The sequence below is a fragment of the Mytilus trossulus genome, chromosome 11 (genome assembly GCF_036588685.1).
Source record: "Mytilus trossulus isolate FHL-02 chromosome 11, PNRI_Mtr1.1.1.hap1, whole genome shotgun sequence".
Classification (NCBI taxonomy): Eukaryota; Metazoa; Mollusca; class Bivalvia; order Mytilida; family Mytilidae; genus Mytilus; species Mytilus trossulus.
Genome location: NC_086383.1, coordinates 36,857,842 through 36,870,274, shown reverse-complemented (window position 1 = coordinate 36,870,274; position 12,433 = coordinate 36,857,842). Strand labels below are relative to the sequence as shown.

The window sequence follows — 12,433 nt, the reverse complement described above, 5'->3', positions numbered from 1 at the left end:
CATGTTTAAAATCAAATGGGGTTAAAAACTTATAAAAGAAGAAATGTAAACGAAAAACTATTAGAAGATTTTACTTCAACAAATTTTGGAGAGGCTTGTTTTTATTCGAAATAAACTTTACAAATATAAAAATGATTAATAGAACTAATATTTCCCAGAAAAATACAAATGATTTTAAGTCAAACATTGTTAGAAGTAAAAGAAGGTCAAACAATTATACTAATATAATTTCTTACGGTTAGAAAACAAGGAAATGGGGGAACTATCTTACCAAAGAAAATGTGAAATGTCCGTCCTTTCAAAACTGAAATGAATAATTTGTACATTAACAGTAAAATATATGAGAACGGACACATTTCATCAGAAACTGTATAAAATATAAAGTATACACAAGACTGGATTATATATTTTTTATTAGTTAAAAAAAGCTCTGGCAAAATATTCAATTTGTAGAAAAGGAAAATAAGTTGTCTCATTGGCGCTCACATCACATCTTCCTATATCTATGTACTACAAAACATGAAATTACACCAGAATTATATACTAACTTGCACAGTCAATTTACACAAGATAAATAAACACGAAAGGTTTTAATGTGGGAATCTTCATAAAAAATGCCTAGAAAACTTAAATCCACATTTGTTTTTATTTTTAACTACCGTTCAAACTACAAATAAAATATCTATTAACTACACTTTTTCTCTCTCTATAAATCATATTTTATGTCTGACAAGTAAGAGAAGGTCACTAATAACTTCAAAATGAAATAAAGGGACATGTTAAACATAAATAAAATTAGAGGTAAAAAAGGGAAAAGAAATGATACCAAAAACATGGGAACATTTCGAATTCCGTCAGTGTAATTAAGGCTCTCAAAAGCCTAAATCGCTAACTTGCACTTCGGAGGAGAAGATTTTTAAATGTTAGCAAACTTGATGAACAAATTGTGTAATATTCTTTAAAGGGCAATAACTCATTAAAAGGTCAATTGTGGTCAAATATTTTTTTGTAGATCTCACTTTGCTAAAAATTATTGCTGTTTACAGTTTATATCTATCTATAATAAAATCCGTCATTTTATCATGGTCGTTTTTTAAATTTATTACAACTTCACTGAATCAGTATTGTGTCAAATATGTTTATTCCTGATCAGAATACAAACGTTTATTAACACAAGATAACGAAACATACTGCAATGTTACTGCTTACATGTATTGTAGACCACGTGTATTTTCGATCCTTTTATTGAAATGTTTATTACAAATTCAAACAAATATGTAGTTTACATCAAGTGTAAAAAAACAAAAACAATCGCGGTTCAATGAAGCTTTGAAAAGTCTTATCAATAAAGGAGATAAAGCGTACCATTCCAGTAAACATATGATTATGTAAAATAGTTCTTGCTTGTTCAGGGATACTTAATTGAAGCTTTAGACTAAGTAAATTGTTGTTAAGCATGCTTAATAGATTTATACGTTACACTTTATTTACCAATATTTAAGATGTTTCGGAAAAATTAGAAAAAAAGGATCGAAAACACAATCAACATCTGATGCAGTTGCAAAAAAAATAAAATAAAATTTAAAGACCAAATAATCAAAAATCAAAACGTCTAAAAAGTTTAACCAACTACCGATTGGGTAAAACCTGCAATTCGATATTTGAATGAACTAAAATTTATTTTCAAATCATAAAAATATGGACGTTTTTCCAAAAATGCACTGCATAGTCAAAACTTATCAAGTTGAAAATTTGTCTGAATTTGTACGATTTTCATAGACTGATGCGACACTTGGGATAGAAAATTCTTTTCCATGTTAATAACACTATTTTCTATTTCTATTTTCGAATTTAACGTAAAAACCACGTAGCTTTTTCCAGTAAATACTAATTATACACTTACTGTAGCAAACACAATTTTACAAAGTTTAAGAATAAATATCGGCTCAAAATAAATAATAAAAAAGCGTCTTGCTGACATGATATGTACAGATTTATTTTTTTTTGTTAATAATACATATTTCAGGCTCTAAGATAATTTTTTAGAGTATCGAAAATGAGAAAATTCGAGTGTAAAAATGGATTTAATACACCGTACATCACATTTCCAAGACAGAGCCAGCCCCAACTCCATTCTATTTTACTGATATCACTCCAAACACTTGTATTTATAAACATCTCTCTAGCTCTATCAATTAGTAAATAAACAAAAAAAAATAGTATAAGGGCGTGATTCAAGTACCACGTGACACGCCTAGGTGATGAAACTATTTTTAACCTTGGATTATTCGAATCTTTGAGATTGTTTGACGTATCATCAATTAAATTTGTATTCTCTGGAATGATTATATCAATATCTAACATCATTTCATATGCACTTTTCTTTTCCAGTCTGTCATCAGTTCCGCATGTTATTTTCATTGATTTTTTTTCACAGGACTTACAAATTAACGCATCTGAGCCTATGACAAAGAAATTTTTGTTTGCATATCTATCAATTATTTTTAAGTTGTCCATAATTTTAATATGTGCAAGAGTTCCATAGCGGAAAGATGGTGGTAATCGCTCCATTTTAGCAAGTCCTCTGTAAAATAGTACTGACAGTCTTAATTGTATAAAAGTTAAATAGAGAAATACAAAAGTATAAATGACTGAAACAACTATCGGATATACCTGGAATAATGGTCCCTTTTCAAGTATTCCCGATGCTCCACACATTTTCCCGAACACGGTTAAGTTTTGGAGACGAAGGCCGACTTTTGTTTCTCCATAAAATATGAAAGCCGGAATTGAGAAACCGATGGCAACTAACATCACTATCACTGTGAGGATTTGTCGATACCTATTTTTTAGTTGAACCGAAGGATATCGAAGGAGGATATAACGGTATGTAGTTACGTTAAGAATGCAAACTGCAGATAAATTCCACAAAAGCATATTACTACCTAACATGAACGCACATTGTGAATCGCTATAAAAATTAACTGGATTAGTGTTCATAGCAAAACCACATGCCGATCCAAATACAGAAGCAGTTAAATCGACTAATGAAGACATTACGACACCAAATCTGTCGCCTTTAGGTTTTTTAAATGTGTAAATATATAATACAAAACAATTTGCTGGCACTCCAACTAAAAGAAACATTGTCTGCAGCAAATTTGCCATTGATACAATGTTAGACACACGTTCGTTGAGGTCATATCCATAGTAGGTTATGTTAGTGTAGTTGTTTTTGGAAACATTCATTTTGATGAAATTGATACTGCTTTCTAATGATATGAATGTGTTTTTTCAATGTTATAGCATCACTAAGAAGGTTTGAGTCACACGAAAAGCTTCAAATCAGAGCAATCCCATCAACGTAAGCACTAATAACTCTTTTCTTCTTTTAAAACTACTGAAAATAAAGTAATTCTGAGTTAAAATAAGATATAGTTGATTTACTGCCAGTTCATTTATCAAACTAACATCTTTGCAATACGGTGATTTTTTCGAATACTTGAATAGTATCAAAAGCATCTAGACACGTATTCTGATATACGGTACGTGAAGTTGTGACACTATTTTCCTGAAACCACAATATATAATATCGCATTGCTCTTTATTCAAATAAAAATGATAAAAGTGCACGTACAAATTTCGACATTTACAGAGATTGACCTTAAACATGTACAGCATATTACACTACAAACTGCTCAAAGTCTGAAAAGACCAGATTTTGTGCTCGACCAGTAAAATCGACCACAAATTTTACTCAACTATTCTCGACATTGTTTCGACAGAACATAGCTGTACTTCCATGTACTCGACTAGGTCTCGACTTTACTTAATTAGTCTGATTCAATACTTGATGATCTTGGTGTAGTCTGAAATGGTCTCGACTAGCAGTGGCGTAGCTAGACTATTTTTAAGTGTACGCCCTAACCTCGGAGAGTTGGTTGAAGGCCTCAATCGGATCCAGATTATAAACCTACCAGTAGTGGGTTCGAGATGGAGGGCTCATTTCAGTCATTATAAAGTAGTCAATAGCAAGTTGAACATAGACTTTTGGTCCGGGAACACAGTTATCGTCCTTTGAAAATAGACCATAGTGTGAACAATGTGTTACCTGGTTACTTGACAATCTTTTTATACTACTTTGAAATTTATTTCTTCAAGTTTAATGACTAAATAACAAGAAGGGGGATGAAATTACACTGTAAAACAAATTGTTTCATGTATTTCAAAATAAAGTAGTGATTTGGTCTGGACAGCTTAAAAATGGTTAAAAATTGACATTTCGGAAGCTGTCAAACGATTTCTAACATATTTTTAGTTAGAGCCGATGAAAGTTATTATGATTTTGGATATAATTTGTCCAAAAATAGTACTACACACTGTAAAAAAAATATTGAGAAAGCGCACAAGGGCAGGTTGGATTTTTTTTTTATTTTCGTTTATTTTCTTAAAGAAATACACTACGAAATACATGTAACTGTGATCTCGGAACAGATAATAAGGTCATTATGAAAATTCGTAAAGAGTTCCGATTAACCATGGTTCTCGAAAGCTGGGATTACCGCTTCATATTAGTCCGTTTATGAGTCCATTACAGGATTTTAAATAAACAAATATTTTTTTCAGATTTTTTTTCTGGATCTTGAATATTAACCTCTGTCTAAGTTTCACGTCAATATCTGAAGGTTTTTAAATTAATCATGTACAAAGTATTAACAACAGGGCGCGAGGCCACCTGTGAATTGTCAAAAGACAAGTCCGTATGCCAAATAAAAAAAAAATGTACTTTCAATATTTTGCTTAAGACATTTATCACAAAAACGCTTCTGCCAGATTTCCTAAAATTCGATAAAGTTTTGACAAAACAATTGAAGTGTAACAAACTTGAACCGCATAATGTATCTACTTTGTTACCGCAAAAAGAAATATAGAATAATAGGTTATTTCGTTTTTGATACTGACTATATCATGTGGAATATCTAGACGAGCCCGTTATGATATAGTCAGGATCAAAAACGAAACTACCTTTTATTCTGTTTATCGGTAGTTATGAAGTATCACAATGTATTGCCTAATATTTTCAGTGATATAGCCAGTACGTTGATACTCGAAAATATACGGCAGTAAAATCAAAGGGAAAATATACGAATTACAGATAAATTCTTTTTATCATTTAAATAGGGGAAAAATTAAAAATATAAATTCATCATTATGTTCTGGATATACTTCATGATATTTTAAAAAAAAAGTTGACCACATACTGAACCTTAATGTTGACGCCATCTACAAAATCTAGAATTGCTATTTCTTGATTTCGCGAAATAGAATAGATGTCACAGGCTTGGATATAATTCAAAGTATTCATCGAATCTCAGCTGATTATTAATTGCTTTAACAACAGGAAAGTCAAAAAGTAAAAACATAATAAAATACGGTACCATCTGATTGAAAAGTAAAGGAGTAGTTTCAGTAAGACCCCTTTTTGGCCTCAAAATATAGCAGTTTTACAAAATTTTGAAAATGTAATTGTTAAGCTATTTGTTGTAAAATAGAATGATTCTGCTACATAAATATGGGCTGTTTTTGACAATACAATGCACATTTACCCGGTACTAGTATCATTAAGTCATGCTAAATTACTGAAATCTTCACAATTTTAGCTTTTTAGTTAAATTTTAGATGGTTTCCGTCTTAAATGAAAGTGTCTACATTTGTCTGTATTCATAATATTGAAATGTAAGTTGTATTTGATGATAATACATAACATATATAAAGGTTGAGGATGAACACGGATGCGGCCACTTTCGTTTTTGACAAAAACCATCTGAAAAATGACGATTTTTGACATATCTGATAGATTTTTTCACATTTCAGCTTGAATAGGGGCGTTTGTAATGACTGAATCAATTGAAATACACACTTAAGTGTTTAAAAAGTGTCAAAAATATAACGTTAGATAAAGTTGAAAATTGAGGCCAAAATAGGCCCTTACCGGACCTACTCCTTTCGTCACCTTTTGTTTGCAGTTACAAGATTTTGAAGAAAGATGTGCTTTAAACCAGATTTTTTTTGAATTATTGAGATTAAAATATTTGTTTAACCAAAAATCAAGTGTACGCCCGGGCGTTTTGACGTAAACGTAGCTACGCGCATGACCTTTTATTCTGTTTATCGGTAGTTATGAAGTATCACAATGTATTGCCTAATATTTTCAGTGATATAGCCAGTACGTTGATACTCGAAAATATACGGCAGTAAAATCAAAGGGAAAATATACGAATTACAGATAAATTCTTTTTATCATTTAAATAGGGGAAAAATTAAAAATATAAATTCATCATTATGTTCTGGATATACTTCATGATATTTTAAAAAAAAAGTTGACCACATACTGAACCTTAATGTTGACGCCATCTACAAAATCTAGGATTGCTATTTCTTGATTTCGCGAAATAGAATAGATGTCACAGGCTTGGATATAATTCAAAGTATTCATCGAATCTCAGCTGATTATTAATTGCTTTAACAACAGGAAAGTCAAAAAGTAAAAACATAATAAAATACGGTACCATCTGATTGAAAAGTAAAGGAGTAGTTTCAGTAAGACCCCTTTTTGGCCTCAAAATATAGCAGTTTTACAAAATTGTGAAAATGTAATTGTTAAGCTATTTGTTGTAAAATAGAATGATTCTGCTACATAAATATGGGCTGTTTTTGACAATACAATGCACATTTACCCGGTACTAGTATCATTAAGTCATGCTAAATTACTGAAATCTTCACAATTTTAGCTTTTTAGTTAAATTTTAGATGGTTTCCGTCTTAAATGAAAGTGTCTACATTTGTCTGTATTCATAATATTGAAATGTAAGTTGTATTTGATGATAATACATAACATATATAAAGGTTGAGGATGAACACGGATGCGGCCACTTTCGTTTTTGACAAAAACCATCTGAAAAATGACGATTTTTGACATATCTGATAGATTTTTTCACATTTCAGCTTGAATAGGGGCGTTTGTAATGACTGAATCAATTGAAATACACACTTAAGTGTTTAAAAAGTGTCAAAAATATAACGTTAGATAAAGTTGAAAATTGAGGCCAAAATAGGCCCTTACCGGACCTACTCCTTTCGTCACCTTTTGTTTGCAGTTACAAGATTTTGAAGAAAGATGTGCTTTAAACCAGATTTTTTTTGAATTATTGAGATTAAAATATTTGTTTAACCAAAAATCAAGTGTACGCCCGGGCGTTTTGACGTAAACGTAGCTACGCGCATGACTAGTCTTGGCTGGTGTAAATCAGCCCATCTAACTGAATTAAAAATAGATCTAACAAAATTCCAGTTTATTTGGTAGTTCGATTCATTGCTGTGAAATTTAATTAATAGGTAAAAAAAATGATTAAATTAAGTTAGGAATCTTGAATCTTTTTTTCAAATAACTTGGATTTTCATCAAACTATGCAGCTAGCTTAGTAGTATATTGATCTTACTGAATCCCAGGTCGTTATGTAAATTGGTGAATTGCTGTCAAATTTAAGAATTAAATTAATCTAGGTAAAAAAATCTAGAATTTTGCAGTTCGAACTACATTTAGATAGCACACTTTAATTATTTTTATTACTTTTTCAAATCAAATTGGATTTTCATCAAACTATGCATCTATCTTAGTAATGAATTGATCTTACTGAATCCCAGGTCATTATGAAGTTTTAGGTATTGCTGTAAAATGTAAAAATTTTATTAATCAAGACAGTTTTGATAAAATGTGCGCTGAAATATACTTTAAGAGTAACTAGCTGACAAAATTATGTTCACCAATCTGGCTCGAATTCTCATTATGATTCATAACAATGTTAAACATTTATCGAAATGACAGTAAGTACAAAAAAGCAATTTTAAGAACATAAGCTCTATTTATGTAGCTTCGTTTCGGGTGTATTCTGGTCTAGACTTCATTAATTAACTATTGAGTTGACCTCCGAAGACCTCCGATGGTCATTAGAGCGATAACAACATAAATATAGATATAAATTTATAATGGACTCGTATGATTGAATATTTTAAGGTCGGTTTAATTTCATTTTATAGATTGAAAATATGTGTAAATTATCGTTTTCCTCTGTAGAAAAAAATGATTTTTTTTTTTGATCGAATCAGTCAATCAAATGATATTTGTTGCCGTCAATCACAGATATAGTCAACAAGTCGCTATCAGAACAATGTGTACCTTTGTCTTTCAAACAAGCTGTTGTTAGACCATTACTTAAGAAACCAAATCTAGATAAAGAGGTACTCAAAAACTACAGACCAGTCTCCAACTTACCTTTCATTTCAAAGACACTGGAAAAGGTTGTCGACATTCGACTAGAAAATCACATGAGTTCACATTCTCTACATGATAGTGTTCAGTCAGCCTACCGTACATGTCATTCCACGGAAACTGCACTCTTACGTGTTCATCACGATATTGCCTATGCATTAGATAATAACTGTTGTGCCGTTTTGCTCATGCTCGATCTATCGGCCGCTTTTGATACCATCGACCATCAGATTCTTTTTGATCGTTTGGAATATTCTTTTGGCGTTACCGGAGATGCTTTGCTATGGTTAAAATCGTATCTTATAAACAGAACTCAACGTGTTGCTATAGGATCAGTACAATCTGACGATATCAAACTCGATTTTGGTGTACCGCAGGGCTCGGTCTTGGGGCCGAAACTATATTGTATTTTTGCAAAACCAGTAGGCGAAATTTGTAGACGCCACGGAATGTCATACCATTCGTACGCAGACGATACTCAGGTGTATCAAATTATAAGACCGAAAGGAGACTGGAGCGATCTGTCCAAACGCCTAGAAAAATGTTTGTCTGATATTGGTGATTGGATGAGTGCCAATATGCTTAAACTTAATGAAGACAAGACAGAATTAATTATCTTTGCACCAAAACATCAATTGAAGCATCTTTCAGATTTTCGTCTGACATTTGATGGAACAGTGTTGAGCGACGTTTCTTGTGTGAAAAATCTGGGAATGTACTTTGATAAAACCATCAGTATGGAACATCAAGCCAGTGCAATCACTAAGGCCTGTTTTTACCAAATTCGGAATATTGGTAGAATTCGAGCTCTTATTTCTGTTGAAGCCTGTAAAACACTAGTATGCTCCCTAGTAACATCAAGGCTGGACTATGGCAATGCATTGTTGTACGGTACTAACACCAACATTATCAGTAAATTGCAGCGGGTACAAAACACAGCAGCACGTTTGATAACACGAAAAAGGAAATTTGACTCAATTACACCTGTTTTAATTTCGTTACAATGGCTACCCATACATTACCGTTGCCAATACAAACTTATTTTATATGTGTATAAAGCACAGCATGGCAAGGCTCCGAGTTACCTTCAAAATTTAATTACGCCATACAAGCCAAGTAGATCCCTCAGATCGGAAAATAGTATGCTCCTTCATCCTCCAAATGACGTTCGAACGAAAAGCTACGGTGAGAGGCGTTTTGACAAGGCTGCGCCTACACTCTGGAACAATTTGCCATCGTCTTTACGGAGTGTAAATTCCTTAGATGTTTTTAAAAAGCAACTCAAGACTCATTTATTTCGGACTGCTTTTAAGGATTTCTTGTAGTTTTTATATACGTTTAATTGACTGCATTAGTTTAAGACAGTTTTATGCATTTTTCATTTCTTTTATAAGTATCTTATACATTTTTATTTGCTTTGTTTAATTCTTTTAAGATAGTGCTTTGTAATCTATGATTTGTGTATTTTTGTATTTTATATATTTTTTAATGTGAAGCGCTTAGAGTAATTTGTGTTATTATATAATGCGCTCTATAAATATTGTATTTATTATTTATTTATTATACATATGTTGTACTTTCAATGATGACATTCTTTTGTCCCAAGTCAGGAGTCTCTGGCCTTTGTTAGTCTTGTATTATTTAAATTTTAGTTTCTTGTGTACAATTTGGAAATTAGTATGGCGTTCATTATCACTGAACTAGTATATATATTTGTTTAGGGGCCAGCTGAAGGACGCCTCCGGGTGCGGGAATTTCTCGCTACATTGAAGACCTGTTGGTGACCTTCTGCTGTTGTGTTTTTTTATTTTGGTCGGGTTGTTGTCTCTTTGACACATTCCCCATTTCCATTCTCAATTTTATTTTGGTTTAAATAACAGCACACGCATAATCCATGCGTTATCGATCTGTAGTTCAGGGGTTAAATTAAAGTTCGAATGACTACGGAATCAATGAGGTCGAGTTATTCACTTACAAGTGAATAATTGAACGTCAATGTTTTTTGCCTTATTTTGACAAAAGTTGAAACATTCTGGTGTCTCAAAGCGATTTATTATTTCATTATTTCACTTTCATTAATGATTGAACCAGACAGTTTTTAGTTTAAATTATTCTTTTATATATTTCGTAGCTAGTGCCTCTGTAAATAGAACACTTCTAATGTATTAATCACGGTATAGTAATCAAAGGTACCAGGATTATAATTTAGTACGCCAGACGCGCGTTTCGTCTACATAAGACTAATCAGTCACGCTCATATCAAAATATTTATAAAGCCAAACAAGTAAAAAGATGATGAATAGTTATGCACAAATGATTTATTCTTGTTTTATGGTTTTTAAGCAAATTAATGTTACTTACCAATACAATATGCTAACAGTCTTTCATATAAACCAAGCAACGGAACATATATACACATATATTTTCAAACGTAACACATTCTACATCAATGTTCACACAGTTGCTATCAACCGTTTTTGACTGATTATACATTATGTAGATCTTTTTCCTTCCGTAATAAAAACCCAATCTTTCACTTTCACATAACCAAACAAGTCGTGGTTTAAATACTACAGATAATCATTCTTGTGATTAAAATGAATAAAATGAAGAAGAAAAAAATGAATGAAAATATCAAATTAATACAAAAGCATACTCCTTTCAAATACAACGTTTAATTCCGCTGTAAATCCAAGGCTCTGTGTTGAAGGCCGTTTCTTGACCTATAATGGTTTACTTTTATAAATTGTTACTTTGATAGATAGTTGTCTCACTAGCACTAAAACCATATCTTCCTATATTTGTATATAACTTTAATTTGTGAAACAACTGTTATTAATCATTTAAAAAAAAACTTAATCTGAACATACAGTTTGTTCTAAATTTGTCTATAACACTATGCTACCAGGTTAAAGAAGGGTTGAGTGCTTACCTAGAAATTTTACTTATACGCTTTCTTTATTTTTCTGTTCCAAGTTAGGAACTTATAGTTCAGTAGTTGACGTTGTTTGCTGAAGTTTTTTTTTTAATTTATTGTGTTATAATTTTTCAGGCCTGTGTCTTTTTAAAACTTTTGAGTCGTGTCTTATTTTGTCATGTCGGGGTCTTTTATAGTTTACTTTATCAATATACGGTATGAGTTGTGATAATTAGCCTTATAATCTGGTGATACTTACGCCAACGTCGTTTTTGTCAAATTTTCTGGTTTCCTATTTCCTGAGATTTTTAGGATAAAAATGATTATTTAAAATTTCTGGTCCCGTATAACGACTTCTTTGTTTATGTTAATTCTTGGTATGTATGAACATTTTTCTGGTTTCCGATTTTCGGAGAATAGTTGATAAAAACTTGTCTGTTGTTCAAAATTCTTAATCTTTGTCGTGAAATTTTTCCAGGGCCTTACTCAATCATGTTTGTTATTCTTTATAATAGAAATATTTTATATAATAAATGGTGCTCCAAAGATAAGATTGATGTATTAGTTTTACAGTTTTTTTGACAAAAACGGTAACTTTAACACAAACTCATTAATTTCCACATCAATGACTATCTGACATCCACTTCATTTAAACTTTTTTGGATATTTTTTTCATTTGCATATCATACCACATTTTCTTTTACTAGGTGCGAACTTTGATATATATATATATATATATATATATATATACACAAAGATTATTGACAATGATTCATCCCTCCACAAGAGACCAAAATGACATAGACATAAACAACTATAGGTTACAACAAATATGTAACATATCAAATGAACGAAAAACAAATATGTAAAACATAAAATGAACAAACAACAAATATGTAAAACATAAAATGAACAAACAACAAATATGTAAAACATAAAATGAACAAACAACAAATATGTAAAACATAAAATGAACGAACAACAAATATGTAAAACATAAAATGAACGAACAACAAATATGTAACACATAAAATGAACGAACAACAAATATGTAACACATAAACAAACAACAACCACTGAATGACAGGTATCAAATATGATAACATCCTTAACAAGAAACATCTCACTATGTTTTTGCTGCAACTATAGAAATTTTTAAGCATTTTTCTGTATAAGTTGCCTGGACT

The 12,433-nt window shown here is 31.2% G+C and overlaps 1 protein-coding gene across 2 annotated transcripts; it reads right to left on the bottom strand.

Moving 5' to 3' along the window:
* Positions 1-395: 395 nt before the first annotated feature.
* On the bottom strand, positions 396-11,027 carry LOC134691049 (uncharacterized). Of its 2 annotated transcripts, none has more exons than XM_063551247.1 (2): positions 10,691-11,027; positions 396-3,400 (listed from the first exon to the last, which is right to left on the bottom strand). In XM_063551247.1, exon 2 carries the CDS (start codon positions 3,247-3,249, stop codon positions 2,023-2,025), a length of 1,227 nt encoding a protein of 408 aa, XP_063407317.1. In that variant the 5' UTR covers positions 3,250-3,400; positions 10,691-11,027; the 3' UTR covers positions 396-2,022. The 2 variants fall into 2 exon arrangements, with proteins under 2 accessions (XP_063407317.1, XP_063407318.1); XM_063551248.1 differs by having other exon boundaries at positions 396-3,397.
* Between the last annotated feature and the right edge of the window lie 1,406 nt (positions 11,028-12,433).